General features: G+C 42.2%; 1 protein-coding gene across 1 annotated transcript in view; it reads left to right on the top strand.

Moving 5' to 3' along the window:
- STT3B (STT3 oligosaccharyltransferase complex catalytic subunit B) overlaps positions 1-19,308 on the top strand; it is a 213,079-nt gene that overhangs the window by 140,731 nt on the left and 53,040 nt on the right. The window contains exon 11 of the mRNA XM_069212000.1: positions 18,475-18,662. Coding sequence (XP_069068101.1) covers positions 18,475-18,662 — 188 coding nt within the window. The remainder of the gene's footprint in view (positions 1-18,474; positions 18,663-19,308) is intronic.

The raw sequence follows: 19,308 nt of genomic DNA, 5'->3' as shown, positions 1-19,308 counted from the left end.
GCCACGAACAGATGTACACTGGGTAAGTGACATTTTCATTATAAATTTAAGTAGGGAGATTGATAGCATTATCTCCACTAGGAAGTGATAGCTTTAACTTTTAGCTACAGTCCGAGCCCACTTAAATGCTTGTGACCTACGAATAGGAAGTTCTCGTACAAGTAATGCTTTAGAGCAGATCTTTACAACTCCAAACTGCCAGAAATCTGAGAATATGTGCCTCTTTGAAAACGTACGTTGTATTGATTTATCACCCAACTTGGTTGTCGCTTAGTTTTTCATACTGCTGCTTTGAGTATTCATTCCAGCCCCCCTCAGGCCTAATTCTAATGGTAGACTTCCTTCAATTTAGATTTTCCAGAAACATTTTGTGAAATTGCTTAGCTTGATTCTTGCTCCATTTGCCTGAAATGGATGCTTGTTTTAGCAGTAGAAGTCTACACCTGAGGATAATTTTTGGCAGAGAGTGAAAAGAAAGTTGTATTTGCTGTTTTATAGATTAACAGGCTCTGAAAATGACTAGTGCATCTGGGAATCCTTGCTACTGTGTAGTCGGTGTACATCTATGTTTCACTTAGCTTACTTGTGAATCTCTTACGCTTTGTCCTCAAATGCCATGTTAGATTCTCTCATGGAATGTTGAGTGAGGAAAGTCTTGGTTCATCTGTTCCGAAATTCAAATTTTCACTCCAAAGGAGGAAAATGTGCTCTGTACAGAGGTTTTTTGGGGTGTTCATAGCAGGTGTTGCTGTAGATACACATTCTTTGTATTCTGCTGTGTAGTGTTGGGTCCAGACTTTGCAAGTTATTTTTCTTTGAAGACGTTTCGAGCCACAAGGCAAGGGTCTCCAACCTTTTTATGTAGTGAGAGCTACTCCTGATCAGTGCAAATCATGAGCTACTGAAGACTCAACAACCTGCACATTAATACCAGACCCCTCCCCCGCCTCCTCAAACCACCCCTAACTTCTTTGACTTTAAGGCTAATGTCCATAGATACTATGGTTTGAACAAAATACTTTGATTAGGGGCACTATGGCAGGGCTGCCAAGTGTGTCCGTGAGAGCATGGTCTTTGGTGATCTATGGAGACGCATGCCCATGAGTGAGATGCGTATGGGTTACAGAGCCTGTGTTGTGTACTTGTAGCATAGGACATAACTTTCGCTAAATGTGAAACCGTCACATGTATAACACAAACATACAACCGTTTTTTAAATGGGGGAAATGCAAAGTGCAAAAATGTTTAGAATGTGGAAAATTTTTCTGCACTTTCAATTTCTTCCATTTAATAAATGCTCATAACTAAGACACTGTTCTACTGTCCACTGGAAGCAAGAGAGCTGCTGTTTGTAAATGTAACACTTTAAAGAAAAAAAATGAGAATATTAAAATGAAAAGTTAACTTAATCATAAGATAACTTCATTTTATGTTTTTCTGATTTAAAAGCACTGGGAAACATTTTGTTCTCACCTCCAAAATTGAGTTGACAAGGACTTTTATTAAAGAGTTTAATATCTTAGTGCTTGAATTCTTCACCTGTGCCTCACCATGCTTGATAAATCTGACTCCAGCACTGCTCATTATCAGGACCTGCTATTTGCAGCCTGATGATAGTGTAAATTAAGCACAGTCTTCCCTTAACATCAAAAGCAAAAATATTACTCAGTACTTATTTAAAATGAACTCCAGGCTGTGTGCTACTCTGAATGGGTCTGGAAGCAACTGGTAGCTTGCAATCAACTGGTTGAAGACATCTTGTGTAGAGTGACTCCTCCCTTAGTTCACAATGCCTTTGGGCCTCAGATCCACCCTTAGATTGTTTATTTTCTCTTATTGGGTTCATATGTGAATAGTAACTGATCTGATAACATTGCAGTTGTGCATGGAGACTTAATATTTTCCTTTCAAGGTCCATCCCAAAGGAAATCTACAATCAATCCTCATCAAATCCATCTGGTATGTTCCATAGATCTTAACCGATCCAACAACTTCACACAAATGTCAAAGACTTTGCGTCTGAGAATGTAGGCAGCTGAGGAGGACTCCTGCAGACTTGTTAACTCCAGATATCCCTAGTCTGACCAGCACATTATTTGTAATTTCTGCCTCTCTCTCACGAACATAAGCAGTAAAAGTTCAGTTTTTGCCACGTTTTCAGGTGCCAAAAGATGCTTAACTATACGAGAGAGACTAGTCATACTCAAGGATGCAGTAGCAGGGTGTCGGACAGCCCACACGTTTTCGGTGAAAAAGATCCCTTCACGTCGATAAAAATCTGCCTTAATCATCAGAGCCCCAGGTCACAGAACACAAAGCCCTGGAACATTGTCAGAGGTGTTCAACAGAGAACAAGCCTGTTTGGAGTCGACGCCAGCAGGACCAGCTACGAGGAAGGAATACTAATACGGGCATGGAGAAAAATATGTATTGCAGAAAATATAGTGGGGAGGAGCACTGCTCCCGAGAGAATCTGGCATCCAGACCAGAACTAGCTAAAGATACAAACTGTAGTTCCAACACCACCCTTGTTCCCTTGTTGGAACCAACAGTTTGGCCTGACCCCCTCTGGCATGCCCAAAGGGACACCAAATGCTTGCAGCATAGCTGAAAACATCACAGGCTCATTTGGAGCCGAGTTTGAAGTTGAGAGCACTTTCAATGCCAAGCTTGGAGACTTCTGGTAGAACTTTAGTCACCCAAATAGCCTCCACAAATACACCTACATCCGCACCTCCTGTGTCCAATATGACACACATCTAAACCCAGGATAAAAGAAGTGGAAGGAGCAGAAAACACTGATTCAGCCTGCACCTCCTCCTACCTCCCCAAAGCAGCAACTGCAGATTGCACTATTGCCACCTACTTCACCACAACCTCATGCAGCATCACTGCTTCCATCACCAGGGCCTATTTCACCACAGTATAACGGAAATAAGAATGGAGCACACTAAAAATAGTTTGCTTCAATTAATAGTTGTGTCCATGGATCCTTCAATTTTACTAAAGCTTCTATGGATGGATATAATATAATCCAAGTAAATATCAATTGTGTGTAATGGCTCCAAGACTACACTACTCAAATTTCGATTTTAATACAAAAAGAAAATATCAATATATCACACATCAATATATATTTCACCACAGCATTCTTTGCCTCCCCAAGGATCTTTCCACGCTTTCTCTGAACCAGGTAGCCCATGTTCATAGGGGATCCTTATGATCAACCCACAGGGGCTGATCCCTGGAGCAGTACAGTCTTAATCCCCTAGAGGATCACAACTTTGATCCTCACCCGGCAAAACCACCTCCCCAGATGATACAACAGCATACCATGCTGTAATCTAGAGAGGGGCTCAACACCAGAATGCCTCAATGTACGGTGTGGACATAGAGGACAATTTCCTTGTAGAAACACTCTTCAAGAATTAATGCAGTGTTCAACTTATGCCTATGTTGAAGAGTGTGATGATGGCCAGCCCCTGACAACATTAAAGATCCAGTCAGGAGTAGGATAGTCACTCCTTGCATAAAATGAAAATAAATAGCAAGCCTTGCCAGACGACTTCATCTACACCACAGTTTGCAGTCAACTGCGGTTCCATGACAACCAGTGAGAGATGGACTATGTGGAGGAAAAGAAGTTGCTTCTTGAGGTGAATAACCTGTCCTTAAATGGGCCAAAGACCAACATGAAGGTGATATAGCTCAAAGAAGATAGTGGCAACAGCGATGAGTTGTTTATAGGGGTGTCCAAACCACACCTCCCTCCAAACTAAGGGTGTGGTGCTTAGCTGTGTGCTGGGCGTTGGTATAGATACATTGTTTGTTCTTACAAGAAGGTATTGGGATGCACAGGATAGACAAGCAGTATTGGGATTGTTGTTGTAGGGGTTGATAACCCAGGGGCTGGACAGACTTGAGACCCTAGAGGTAAGTAGCTGATCCATACACCCACATGAAGGATGCACTGGTAATCATGTTTGGTCTCACTGCTGATGAGTATAGCTAAGAGACGCACACAAAAAGTCATAACAGCTTTGGGAGGAATTAATAAATATCTCTTCAAGAAGCACAGCAGGGCTGTGTGAAGGATAGTGCACAGGATACGTTGATGGGCTAAATAACTTAATTATGAAAGAGCACATCTTTAATTATTGTACTTCAGGTTTGCTCCAACATCTAGTGGACTCCAAGATGACTAACCCCCCACTTTGAAGGACAGCTGGGTGGTTGGGGATGATGGCGTTCGGGCTACGTACTAGGGCAGCGGTTTTTAATCTGTGGTCGAGAAACCCCAGAGTAGGGGGAGGGGTCTGCCACTAGTAAATAAGTATATATGTTTGATGGCTTGTGTAGCTGTAGATACACATGCTTTGCATAAGTCTGCCATCTAGTGGGCTCAGAGTGTTACAAGATGTTTTTCTTCTAAAAATGTTTCCGAGTCACGGGATCGAGTGACTCCTCTCGGTATTACTGTGCATGGACATCGAGTCCTTTCCTTTGTTAGATTGTTTTCTTTCTGTCATCGGGCTCGGATGTGTTTCCTTTTGCTCCGGTTCGGTATCCTCTGAACTTTCTTCTAACTCTCTATAAACGCCTGTATAGTTTCGATCATGTTTTCCACTCTTACATTCCATCTGATTTCAATTGTCTGGTTGATTTCACACCCCTCAGAGCGACCTCGCCTTTTTTGGGCCTACTTAAAGACATTGTAGTCGAACAATGTTGGGCTGATGGAATGGACTCCGTTTCGGTTCTGTTCTCGGTGTTGCGCCAAATTTCCCTACAACGTTCAGCATTTGGTGTGCAATTTGTGCCTGTATCCGGAACACAGAAGAGGCCTGTGACGCTTGTAGATCGTTTTCATCCAAAAAGACCCTTCGGGACCGAAGAGCGTGTGGATTGGAGATGGCGTCCAAGTCGTCAGAACACACACCTGACATCTTTAGAGAAGAAATACGCGCAAGAAGAAGTAGGACAGCATGAAGCAGTTTCCATTGCAAATTCCGATTCGGATTGAGATTCGGATGCTGACAGCCAATCCATCACACCGGCGCAGTACGTGATTATATCAGCCCGTCACACCAAACCCAGACAATTAAAAAGACTCCTGATTGGTCTTCGGTCCTCGACTGCCTTCGGACCATGGTCAGACCAGAAAAATACCTTCAGATGACCAATCCTTGGGTTCGGCCCCAAAACAAAAGACCAAAGTGCATTCAGCATATACCAAACAGCCTGTCCCATCTGTTTCGGTACCGAGCCGAAAATGTGACACTTCCACCTCAAAGCTGAAAAAACATAACAGCACTTTCGGTGCTGACATTTCCAGTACAAGTCTGGCATTCCGTATCCAAACCTTTGGAATCGAAAGCTGCCAGTAGTAAATATTCTCCACCTACTGAGTCATCTGAGATACAACCTTTTGTAGAGGTTATGAACATTAAACAGCGCAATATTCATATACACAAGGAAGGATCATAGCCTCTCCTCCAACAATAAAAAAAAAAAACTGACTTTTCAAGAGACTTTAGATGCTGTGCCTCCACCTATCAAAGTCTTTAAACAGAAGGAGAAACAAAAGGCAACACAACAACCTCAGCCTTCACCACCACATTCTCCTTCCGTTCCATCTACCCCACCACCTTCACCTACACAGTTAACACAGTTCTCTCCACAGGCATCATCTGCATCATCACATAGGGATGATTTAACTGATCCTCAAGAAGAGGTAATATGACCCAGATCCCATTCTTCCTAATGACTCAGATTTATACCCAGCGAGGCCATCTCCCCTTGAAGATACCACTGCTTATAATCAAGTTATAGCCAGGGCAGCTCGTATGATAACGTACAAGTACATGCAGATCCCATTGAGGATGATTTTCTATTTAATACTTTAACAGCTACTCACAAAGAGTACCAGTGTCTCCCTATGCCTCCAGGCATGCATAAACATGCAGAATACATTTTTAAAGACCCTCTAAAAGCAAGAATATTTACACCCAGGATTGATTTAAAAACAAACAAAAAAAAAAGTACAAACCTGCACCCTCTGATCCAGTTTTCTTTAGCGCACAATTATCACCTGATTCTATAGTGGTATGCGCAGCAAGAAAACAAGCCAACAGCCAGTCTACAGGAGATGCTCCTCCGCCTCCTCCAAACAAAGTAGAACATTTAATGCAGCAGGTAAGAGTTGCTACTCAAGCTGCCAACCACTGGAGGATTGCAAATTCCAAACCTAGCCTAATAAAGTATGATAGGGCTCATTGGGATCAGATGGAAGACTTGCTACAATATCTTCTACTGGAACATCAAAAAAGGGGGGCAACAAATAGTAGCAGAAGGACAGCCTATTTCTAAAAATGCAATTAGATGCACTACTGATGCAGCTGAAACAGCAGCAATGGGAGTCAACACCAGCATAATCATCAGGCGACATGCATGGTTATGAGCTTCATGATTTAGGCCAGAGATACAGCAAGCAGTATTAAACATGCCCATCGATAAAGAGCATTTATTTGGGCCAGAGGTTGATCCCACCATGGATAAGCTTTAAAAGGACGCAGACAGCTAAAGCTTTGGCTAAATTATACACCAGCCCCACTAGGGGCACTTTTCGAAGGCCACAATTTAGGGGTGGTTTCAAACCATGAACCACAGAGCCATCCACCTCACAACAAAAACAAGACCACAATTTTATAATAGAGGTTCATTCAGACGCTCTTACAAAGGATCTAGTTGTAGAAGAAGAGGTAAATCGGCCACTCCCAGAGGTTCCTCTAAATCAACAAAACAGTGACTTCTTACAAATCCCCATAGAGCATACATCAGCTGTGGGAGGAAGACCTAGCACATTTTTTACCCACAATGGTACAACATCACCACAGATCAATGGGTTCTGTCAATTATCCAACATGGCTGTAGTCTAGAACTAATCTCTACTCCACCAAACATTCCCCCTTGTTCACACAGACTTACTCAGGAACAGATCACTCTATTAAAACAGGAGGTACAATCATTACTACTGAAAGGAGCCATAGAGATAGTGCCTATACCCCAACAGGGTTCTGGAATATATTCACTACACCTCATACAATAGAAAGATGGTACTCTAAGACCAATTTGAGATCTCAGACCCCTCAATCTATACATCCTTTCAGAACACTTTTATATGGTCACTCTGCAAGATATCATTCCCTTACTACAAAAACAGGATTACATGACATTAGTCCTCAAGAATGCTTATTTCCACATTCCTATACATCCAGCACATCGAAAATATCTAAGATTTGTCATAGTAGAAAAGTACTACCAATTCAAAGTGCTGCCATTCAGAGTAACAGCAGTACCAAGGGTGTTCACCAAAGGCTTAGCGGTGGTTGCAGCATTCCTCAGAAGATAACACATACATGTCTTCCCATATCTAGACAACTGGCTCAAAAGCCAGTACAATTCAAATTTGTCAACATATTAAAGATACCATAGATATCCTACACAATCTAGGATTTGCAATCAATTACCACAACTCTCACCTGCAACCTTCACAGAAACAACCATATCTGGGAGCAATTGTGAACACCCAGTCAGGATTAACATATCCAAACCCAGTAAGGTTTTAAGCATTTCACAATCTCATATCTCAACTACAATACAACCACACTTATACAGTAAAGCTAGTGATGAAACTATTGAGAATGATGGCTTCATGCATAGCCATAGTCTCCAATGCAAGACAGCACATGCGACCACCACAGCAGTGTCTTTCTCAACAATGGTCTCAGGCACAGGGTCAGATTCAGGATCTAGTGTTGTTGGACCTCCAGACTCACCGTTCTCACCAAAGGTGGAATTACACCCACGAGTGAAAGGGGCAGCCCTTTCTGGACCCTGTGCCTCAGACCACAATCATAACAGATGTGTCACTGATAGATTGGGGAGCTCATCTCAACAACCTCACTATACAATGGTAAAATTGGATTCAATTGAAAGGCCTTATCATATAAACTACTTGGAATTACTAGCAGTATTCCTAGCGCTCAAAGCTTTTTGTTTTCTTCCAGAAGTGTTGATACGGACAGACCATATGACCGCTATGTATTATCTGCAAAAACAGGGAGGGTGGGACCGGGAGGGGGGTGTTGGGGGGGCATTTGGCAGAGGGCTACACACCTCAATTGTCCCTTTCAGCACAGCCAATATGGAAGTGGGGAATTCACGTTCAATTAGTGGCACAGTATCTTCCAGGGATACACAGTCAACTAGGGGACCTCTTAAGCAGGACGTTGCAAAAAAGTAGACAAATGGGAAATTCGCCCACAAGTGATTCAACAATACTTCCAAACGTGGGGAACCCCAGACATAGACCTTTTCGCCACAAAAGAAAACACAACATGCCAGAGCTTTGCATCCTGGTAACCACGCCCTCAATCCAAGGGTAATGCTCTATGGATGAGTTGGTCAGGGATATTTGCTTACGCTTTTCCACCTATCCCACTAATTCCATCTCTGATAATAAAGATGAAACAAACCTCAATCACTATGATAATCATAGCTGTCACATGGGCACATCAACATTGGTACACAACACTATTGAACCGGTCTGTAGTCCTATATCACAAACTGCCAAACAGACCAGATTTGTTGACTCGGAGGAGAGGCCAAATCAGACATCCAAATCTCCCAGCACCCTCAACCTGGCAATTTGGCTCCTGAAGTCAGTTTGGCTATTTACAACTTCCATCTGAATGGATGGATATTCTAAAAGAAGCACGCAAACCCACAACTAGACAATGTTATGCAGCTAAATGGAAGCGTTTTGTCAACCCAAAAGTGTTGATCCACCTAAAGCTTCAGTACAGGATATTGTTTATTTGCTACAGTTACAAAAAGAAAATCTGGCATATTCATCTGTTGAGATTAATTTAACCGCTATAACTGCTTCCCTTCAAAATAGACAACATATTCCCTGTTTAGGATTCCTGTTATAAAGGCCTTTATGGAAGGTCTTGAAAGGCTTATTCCACCTAAAGTTCCTCTAGTCCCGGTGTGGAATCTTAATATTGTACTCCCAAGATTTATGGGGCCACCACTTGAACCCATGCATTCTTGTAATCTACAGTTTCTATTATGGAAAGTTGCTTTCTTAGTAGCAGTCGCTTCTTTAAGAAGAGTTAGTGAAATTCAGGCATGCACTTTGGAAGAACTCTTCTTTCAAATCCAAAGACAAATTACTTCTTAGAACAAATCCAAAATTCCTACCAAAGGTAGTTTAACCTTTTCATATCACTCAGTGGAATTGCCAGTCTTCTTGCCACATCCAGATTCAGTGGCTGAAAGTGCTCTTCACATCCTTGATGTTAAAAAAAGCTCATTTATTTACTATATAGACAGAACAAAACTTTTCAGAAAATCCAAACAACTCTTTGTGGCATTCTAAGAACCTCACAAAGGTAATCCTAGTTCAAAAAATGGATTAGCCAGATGCACAGTGAAGTGTATTCAAACTTTTCGTCTTAAAGCTAAAAGACAGTTACCAGTAACCCCTAAAGCAAATTCCACTAGGAAAAAAAGAGCTTCAGTGGCATTCTTAGGAAATATACCAACGGCAGACATATGTAAAGCTGCCACATGGTCTACACCACACATTTACGAAACACTACTGTGTGGATGTATTATCTCTCCAACAAGCAAATGTTGGACAGGCAGTGCTTAGAACACTGTTTCAAACTACTCCAACTCCTACAGGCTAGCCACCACTTATTTTGGGTGGTGACTGCTTTACAGTCTATGTAAAGCATGTGTATCTACAGCTACACATGCCTATTGAACGGAAAATGTTACTTACCTAGTAGACATCTGTTTGTGGCATTTAGTGCTGTTGATTCACATGCGCCCTCTCTCCTCGAAAGCCTGTGGCTGTTGTAGTACAATATATTGTACACATGTATATACATTGCATGGACATCTCATTTCTTTACTATATATGTACATTTACATTTATACACTCTTTACTTCACCCTCCTGACGGAAAAAAATCTAACAAAGGACTCAATGCCCATGCGCAGTATTACAGAGAGGAGTCACCATTCGATACCGTGACTTGAAAACATTCTTACAAGAAAACAACTTGTAACACTCCGAGCCCAACACTAGGTGGTTTGGTGGCATCACCAGTATGCCCTGGCAAAAAAAAAGATGCACTAGAAGCAACAAAGGAATATGCTAGCCGAACACATTATGTCGTTAAGAATTAAATCCAGATTTTGACAAGTTCCAACCATCCCATTTAAATTAAGGTTTCAATTTTTGTATATTTCTTGGGAGAAAAAGAAATGATTCCATAATTTGTGTGGATGTATATCTAGTCTGTAGTTTTGTACTTTTTGCATAGGTTAAATTCATGGCTTCCACTAGTGATTCAGTGGGGTATGCAGAAGTCAATAGGTTACAAACTGCTGCACTAGGGTGTTCAAGAAATCCAAAGGGGGTGACTTTAGAAATGAGGGGATAGGCCCACAACAGGGAAAAAATGGGAGCAGCAAGACCCAGAAACAGAACTCCTAGGGCTGCAAATGTCTAACCTGGGAAAAGAGTTCCAAGCCACTTCGATTGGCGGGGGGTGGACCCAGGGGGTGAGTATCCCTTTGGGAAGGGCAGGTGCTTTGACTGCCTACAGCCAGGACACAAGCAGGGAGATTCCTTGGCCCCAAAGAAGATATGCAGAAATAGGCCCTCTGCAGGGGTGGCCAGTCTAGCCCTGGACGGAAAGGATTATGCCCTAGTGTCCCTTAGTTGAGAGGTGGACCCAGAAAGTAAGAATGTGATCCTGGATTGTGGTAGGAATCATTTGTAGAAAGTCAGTGAATGGGGTCCTTGTCACACTTTTGCAGAGTGCTAGTGCCAGCCAAGCACAAAGGTTGAAAGATTTGTAAGGAAGGTTCTGTAGGTTGAGAGATACATATGAGGCAGAGTCTGACTGTCCTGTGGCCATGGTCTCCTTAAAGTGGAGGCTGATAGTTACCCGAGAAGGGTAGTTGTATGTCCCCACTTCCCCATGGACTGCATCTTTGGAAGTTAACTGTCACCAGCTGGGAACCAATAGGTGGGAGTACCCAGATAGGCCACAACAGATCTCTTCAGGCACTGCCCCTAGGTTTAGGGTATAGAGAAGGAGGTAGGAGTCAGGTGCCAAGAACCAGGGGTTACCTGCTCTGTCAAGAAAGGACACCAAGACTGGAACTGGTGAGGCCATTTCTGACCTGAAAGTGCTGCCTTACTCTCTGCCTTACAGAGAGGAGACTTGAGCCATGCCGACTCTTGCAGGACACAGCGGGAGTGTAGCCCTTCAGAGGGTACTGTGTCCACCTTAGAAGGTCTGAATTGCCAGACTTCGGTTGAGTCTCAGGCTATAGACCCTCATAGAAGGAGGCTGTCACCCCTGAGGTGGTAGACGCGAGAGCAGATGGAGGGTGTCTGCAGCTTGAGGCTATATCCCCCACTCTGAGCAGCCTCAGTGGACAAAGAGAAACCTCTGGAGCAAGTATATAACTCATTTCTAGCCCACAGGTTAGAAGTGAGGCCTACCCATGACTGGAGTTAAGGATCCACCACTGTGTGAATGGCCAGATGCTTGGTCACCAACAGCTGTCAGTGGCCTCTGTTGGCTGCTTGCCTTTTGTGCAGAGCTGACCCTAAGTTAAAACAGATGTCTGACCTAGGGTGGAGGATGGGCAATATAACCTTGTTGGTCATGACGGTACTGTTTACAGTATGGGGTCCATCTGTGGGCAAGTTAGGGATAGTCATTTCCCAGGTGGGGGCTGCATATGCTAAAGCAGTGGCCTTCGACCTTTTCTGTAACAGGAGATAGCTATGTTCAGTGAAAATCATCACAAGCTACTAATACTTCTAGTGTTTTAATAGTGACCACATCAGACAGGATTACATTTGAGGATACCATATGAAAGATTACCAGCAATGAAATCTTCAGTGCATGTGGCAGAGTTGCCAACAGTAATGTCAAAAAAGGTCATATTAGTAATAAGTGCCCCCAGTGCTGCATGATTTATCACTCAAGACAACTATAAACAGATTTTTGAAAATGTATCCAGTTTTCTCAAATCATCAGTTTGATTTCTAAAAAAAAATATGCACATTTTCGACTGGAATACACACATCACTTTGTAGGTATATATATATTAGTTCAACCAATCAAAAGCTTTTAATTTAGTAGGTACGGCTGCACACAGGCGAGCTACTTACGGTAGCTGGCAAGTTACTGGTAGGTCATGGGCTGCTAGTTGGAGAAGCCTGTGCTAAAGGTTTCCCTTTGAGGTGGGTGACTGCGGCTAAGCTTGACAGAATAGCAATTCTGTCAGAGGCAGACCGAGGGGAGCCCCAAGGTGTTTGCAGTGGTCCCCATCCCTACAGTTTGTGGACTCACCAGTAAGATGTTATCATGGAATGGACACCTTGGGGTGGTGATAGTGTGAGAAAATATAATTTTTTGTGTCGACTAATGTTGGTTTTTGAACTCTGCACACTGGGTACTGCTGTCCATCTGAAACTGAGTTAGACCTGATAGACGTTTGGAACTCATTCCCTGGGTAGAGCTTTCATCCTCCCCCAGTGAAGCCTTATTTCTTATCCAGTCATTTCAGACACTTGTGCGCCTGGTATACTTAAAACAAAAAGTTTCTAATCTCTTGATTAAATGACTCTCTAGATCCAGACAGTCTTCAGAATTATTGCCCTGTTGCTGGCTTCTCTTATTGGTATCTCAAATTTTGGAGTAAGTTGTAGCCTCCTAATTTGTTGGTCTTCCAGGGTGGTACCAGAAGCTAGACCGCTAACAATCAGGCTTTAGACTGCAAAATAAGAGTCCCTGACACTTACTAGATCGTGTGCTTACCACAGCTAATGACAGAAGACTATCCATACTGTCATTTTAGGTGTCTACTATATTTGATAAGGCTACCATATTAGGTGAGTCTAGGACTGTAGAATGGTTCAGATCCCATCTATTAGGAAGGATTGAATTCCCCAGGCATGCACCTTTCCAATTAACTGAAGTTTCAGTAGAATGTGAGAGATCCAATTAGTCACCCCGTCGCCACTACTACCTTATAAGTCATCAAGTTGCTTTTTTTCCAGTGGAGCAAAAGACTTGAACAGTTATTCATCTGCTGACTAAATGAAGAACTGGAAGAACAAAATTATATCCTTAAATAAACTGTCAGTTTGGATGAATAACAGCCGCCTCCAGTTAAACAGAAATAAAACTGAGGTGCTTCCCATGGGCTCAGGCTGAATGCTTCAGAGTAGTGTCACTCCTTCAGACTCCTGAGTGATTTGGGATTCAGTCTTTTTTTTCTTTTAAGAAAAAGGGTGCAATTTGAACTATAGAGCTGACTTACGGCACACATTAGATCTGTAGTTTGTTCAGCTTTTTACAACTTGCAACTAAAACATTGGTCGTCAACTAGGGGACCTCTTAAGAAGGTGCTTTCTGAAGGTTAGGAGGTCCTGGGTCTTGCGTAGGTTGGTGGGGAGGGAGTGCCAGGTCGTGGCAGCGAGGTGGGCAAAGGATCTACCTCTGGAGTTGGTGCGTTGGATGCGGGGGACTGTAGCGAGGGCAAGGTTAGCGGAGCTGTTGAGTTGGTATGTGGAAGTTTACTTGTTTGTTGAGGTAGGGTGGTCCAGTGTCGTGGAGGGCCTGTGCAGTATAATTTCATCACTATAGATCCTTTCTGGAGCTTACCCTGAAAACTAAACTCAAGGCTGGACTATGCTGCACATGATGGAACACAGCAGCTTTTAGAATACTTGGTGACTTTCACCTTTCTCATATAAATATCATACCAGAGCAAAGCAGCACAATTCCCGCTCTATTTTTCATTTTCAAATTTATTTTTTTCAGTCTGGCGCTAGCCAGAACCTTTTAATTTTATGTATAAAATACTTATAAGGGCTTTTAGCCAGCCCTTTTCCTCTGTTGGTCAGTTGTTGTCATTCACATTTTTCTTTTGCCCACTACAGTGTACGGCAGTGAGTAAACCCACTTGCTATTTTCATTGTGAGTGACCCAATTCTGTTCTTTGACAAGGAGCACAAAACAGCTCACTTTAGTACCATAGACTACTGTGGCATTTCTGCTTTTAGGCAGTGTTTTTTTTTAATTTTATTTTTTTATTGGCGCGTGTCCGGCAGCTCCCCCAACACCACAATTTTACTAAAACCATGACTAAACAAGCATTGACAAAGCCAAAACTGGCATCTATTGCCAAACACATTTGCTTAGCCAGTGCTAGTTGAAGTGGATCGCATGCGTAGGAAAGGGGGGAGGCATTGCAATTAGTTTAAAAACACAGTATGTTTGTAGATTAGATCAACTCAGCATTCCTTAATATGAAGCTTTGTTGTTTTCTCTGTCCCTCGCCAATAATTTTGCTTCGTCGGGTGCGCTAATCTGTCACCCCCTCGACTTGCTGACAAATGGAGCTCCATCTTGACGGAGACCCTAGCCCCTTAAAATGTAAAATATGCTAACTTCACAATAATTGGGGATTTTAACATTAATTTTGATAAAATGACTTGTTAGACTGCCTCTTCTTTGATCAAGGACTTTACGGCCCTCTACGTCTTGCCTAATACCAATCCTCCCACTCATGAGGGTGGACATTTACGTGACCCCATATTTTCAAATCTAAAATCCCTGCATGCTGACCAGCCCATGTACGTATCTTGGTCAGATCATCTCGCCGTCACTTTTTCCCTCTTCATTCCCTATGTATCCTGATTATAAGCCACCCAGTCAGTTTTTTTTGGGAGGAGCTGGTCCAAGTTTAATGCCTTTGCCTTGAACACTACTTTAGCGTCTAAGTGTTTGATTCTAAGCAACTCTGTGGAATCAAACGCTCCTATATTGATAATTGGATAAGGTCTTCGCTCGATTCTTTAATTCCTGTCACAAGCAGAAAGCACCACAGAACTATCCCTCTGGCCCCTTGGTTTAATGAGACCTTGCATGAACATAAGTCTTGTAAAACACTTAAAAGAATTTGGCACAAATCCCATTGCACAGAGGACTAATCCAGGTATAAATCTGCTTTAACCCCTTGGTCGCCAAGGACGTAATGGTTATGTCCGGTGGCACGGTGCTGAGGTGCCACGGACGTAACCATTACGTCCTGGACCGTCCCTCTGGGGCAGTTCTTTTCCTTTTGATGTCTCTTTGAGCAGAAAGCCTAATAGATGCCAGGGAATTAAAAGATAAAGAAATGCGGTGGTGGCTACCAACCAGTATTGGCAGGTTATGCCCCCACCCCAACTGAAGGGGATAACAGTCTTTCAGCTTTCCTCCAGCACACTAAAATATCTTATCCTACGGCAAGCAAGAGGACATTTGATTATTTTGGGTTTTAGTTTCTCATTTGGGCCATGAGAGCTTGTCTAACACTCAAATTCGTCAAACTTGGAATGGTGAGGGTTGCTCTTTTTGAACTTTGGGACGCTGCCATCTAGAAAAATCTACGAGACCTTAGACACATCTGAAAACAAAACATCTGGGTGAGTCCAGGGTGGTGTGCTTTACATGCACCTGCATCATTTTCTTACTCACAATGCCCTGCAAATGTTGAAATCACACATTTTTGTGATGTAACCTTCTGGAATCTGCAGGAATCCACAAAATTCCTAATACCCAGCATTGTCGCATCTATACGGATAAAAGTTCTGCCTCACTTGTCCTCCTAAAAACTTTTTTTTTTTTCCCTTAAAACTGCCCTGTTGGACCCGCTTTGGTTCCCCCTCAATTTCGATGTGTTTTTGGCTCTTCCCTATAACAGGCACTTGGCCAACCTACACAAGTGAGGTATCGTTTTTATCGGGAGACTGGGGTGAATGTTGGGTGGAGCGGTGATCCCACACAAATGTGTAAAAAAATTTTTTTTTTAGCAAAATTTGAGGTTTGCTTAGGATTCTGGGTAAGAAAACACTGGGGGAGCCACACAAGTCACACCTCCCTGGACTCCCTCGGGTGTCTAGTTTTAAAAAATGTCTGGGATTGGTAGGTTTCCCTATATGGCTGCTGAGCACAGGACCAAAAAGTGCAAAATCCACAGCTAGGCACTTTCCCAAAAACTCGTCAAAATTCAATGTAAAAATGAGATGTGTCCATGTTGCGTTTCCTGTCGTGAGCATTAGGCCTACCCACACAAGTGAGGTACCATTTTTATCGATAGACTTGGGAGAACACAGAATAGCAGAATAAGTGTTATTGCCCCTTGTCTTTCTCTACGTTTTTTTCCTTCCAAATGTAAGACGGTGTGTAAAAAATTTCTATTTTAGAAATGCCCTATAATTCTCATGCCTCTATGGGGACCCCAAAATTCAGAGATGTGCAAATAACCACTGCTTCTCATCACCTTATCTTGTGCCCGTTTTGGAAATACAAATGTTTCCTTGATACCTATTTTTCACTCTTTGTATTTCACCAAATGAATTGTTGTATACCCGGTATACAATGAAAACCCATTGCAAGGTGCAGCTCTGTTATTGGCTCTGGGTACCTAGGGTTCTTGATGAACCTATAAGCCCTATATATCTCGCAACCAGAAGAGTCCAGCAGATGTAACGGTATATTGCTTTCAAAACTCTGCCTAAGCTGGAAAAAGTTATAGAAGAAAACATGGACAGAAATGGCTTTTTTTTTTTTTTTGGGGCCTCAATTTCAATATATGTTTTTTTAGCTGTTACTTTCTGTAGGAAAACCTTGAAGGATCTACACAAATGACCCCTTGCTAAATTCAGAATTTTGTGTACGTTTCAGAAATGTTTAGCTGTCCTGGATCCAGCATTGGTTTCACACCCATTTCTGCCACTAACTGGAAGGAGGCTGAAAGCACAAAAAATAGTAAAAAAAATATGGGATATGTCCCAGTAAAATGCCAAACTTGTGTTGAAAAATTTGTTTTTTTCTGATTAAAGTCTGCCTGTTCCTGAAAGCTGGGAAGATGGTGATTTTAGCCTTTTGTTGATGCAATTTTCAGGGGGGTGGGGGGGACAAGCTTTTTTCTGCAGTCCTTTTCCCCATTTTGTTTTAAAAAAATAAAACCGAAATTTTCGCTGTTCTTTGGCTAATTTCTTGGTCTCCCCCAGAGCTCCAGAGGAACCCACAAACTTTGGGTATCTCTAGAATCCCTATGATGGTTAAAAAAAAAAAAAAGGGCGCAAATTTGGCTTATTTGGACTAAAAGTTATGAGGGCCCAAGCACGAACTGCCCCAAATAGCCAAAAAAAAGGCCTTGCACCTGAGGGGGAAAATGCCTGGCAGCGAAGGGGTTAAAGGAATATCATTAAAATAATGCCTTGCGGCCAGAGCTTCCTTCTGATAATATCACCCTAGCCTAAAACTCAAGTTGTGGTGACTGTCAGATCCCCTAAATATTCCTAGTTATGACTGATATGCTTTATTTTCCTTTGGTGTGAAAGCAGATATCGTTGTTCACTTTTCTTAGAAGGTTTTTATAACGAAATTATGTTTGAAAGCTGTGTACATTTAAAATTGTATTTTGGCATCCCACACATGGGCGGGGATAATCTGCTGTTGATTTCCTAGAAAATACCTGTGACTGCGAACTAGGATTGCAGGTAGCTGGCCCTTCCTCAACATTGGCTCACTAAGACCCACTATGCTGTGAGCATCATTTTATGAATTTTGGGAGTACGATGACTGAGTTATCAGAAACATGTTATATAAACCCTGATCTGAGCTTTCTTTCTTTATGCCAGCTTGGATTTTTTTTCAGACGATTTAGGAGACGATGGCAAGGTCAATGTACCTATGAAGAGCATCACTGTAGAATCTAGGAGTATTCACTATTAAGAAATAAACAGTTAACTTCACAAACAGCCTTTCTAAGCAATAAATTGTTAGATTTGTATAAGCAGAATTGAAGGCTGATACAATGACTGGCACGTAGCCCTCGATACCCCATTTTGATCTACAAGAGTTCTTCTGCTCACTCCACTTGAGCATGTTCATCCTTCAAGTAACACTTAAGAGTGACCTTCAGTTAGCAAGACTGAAACCTTGGCTAAGGGCACACTCCCCAAGAGTACTGCATTGGCATCCTTCCTTCATCATGTCTACACGCTCTACCACCACCATGAAATGGTTCATGACTATTGGCACGAAAGTCTATTGGTATGGGATCAAAGGACCCTGGTACCCAAGACAATCAAGCTTACTTTGGTAACATTTAGTTAAAAAAAATTATTTCGCGTGATTAAGTTGGTTATATTTTCACATTAATGTGATTTTTAGCATTCTTTGCATACATTGTATGCAATTAAGTTACCTTTGCTGTTTAATGAGTGACAGATTCCCTTTGAAAGTGTGGGTGGGCGTGAAATAAAATATATGAACCTTGTTTTTGTATTGATAAGAACTTGTTGTTTTCACAGGCTGGTAAAGTGAGGAAACATGTGTCTGAACAGGAGAAAACCGAAGAAGGACTTGGTCCAAATATCAAGAGTATTGTTACCATGTTGATGCTGATGTTGCTGATGATGTTTGCTGTGCATTGTACTTGGGTGACGAGCAATGCTTATTCAAGCCCCAGCGTGGTTTTAGCGTCGTACAATCATGATGGGTAATATTTTTTATTCTTTTAAGTCCACATTGCTGCTTTGAGAAGGATATAGCTACTTAGGAAGCTGAAAATTGAATAACTTAACTGTAGCCTGCATTGCAGTACAATATCTCAATGGCAATCCTGTGCTCTTTGCTTTTGGTAGATAAACGTTTTCCTCAAGCTGTGGTTTTGAAATTCTCTAACAGCTGCATAGTGCGTTTGCGAACAATAGATGCATTGCTCGCTGCAAATACACTCGTTTAGATTTGGGAAGATTTCTAAGTTTAATTTGGAATATTTAAACACTGCTAGGCAAGGGAACAGCAGAAGCATCAACACATCTGTGTAGAGGGAAAGACGTCCCATTTAAGCCGCAACCACCAGTTTTTAAAATCGAAGGGTACTGTGGAAGAACTAGTAGAGTTAAGAACACCCAGCAGATTCTGGGTGGGATTATCTTAAGCAGTATTACAATAATGTTTGTGGAGACAGCCCTCCTTAGCATCAGATAGAGCATACACGCTGAGGTTTTTTCTCTTATGATTTAACGTCAAAGGGCGGTGACAAGAATGGCACGTTAGCACTGCCTCATGAGTCCGATGGCACGGAGCATTTCTCACTGGGCCTTCCGTACTAAATTGCTTTTACAATAGCAACTACTTGT

This window comes from Pleurodeles waltl, chromosome 10 (genome assembly GCF_031143425.1).
Source record: "Pleurodeles waltl isolate 20211129_DDA chromosome 10, aPleWal1.hap1.20221129, whole genome shotgun sequence".
In the NCBI taxonomy this organism is placed as follows: domain Eukaryota; kingdom Metazoa; phylum Chordata; class Amphibia; order Caudata; family Salamandridae; genus Pleurodeles; species Pleurodeles waltl.
Note: the sequence above shows the minus strand (reverse complement) of the source record. Positions and strands in the feature narration are given on the sequence as shown.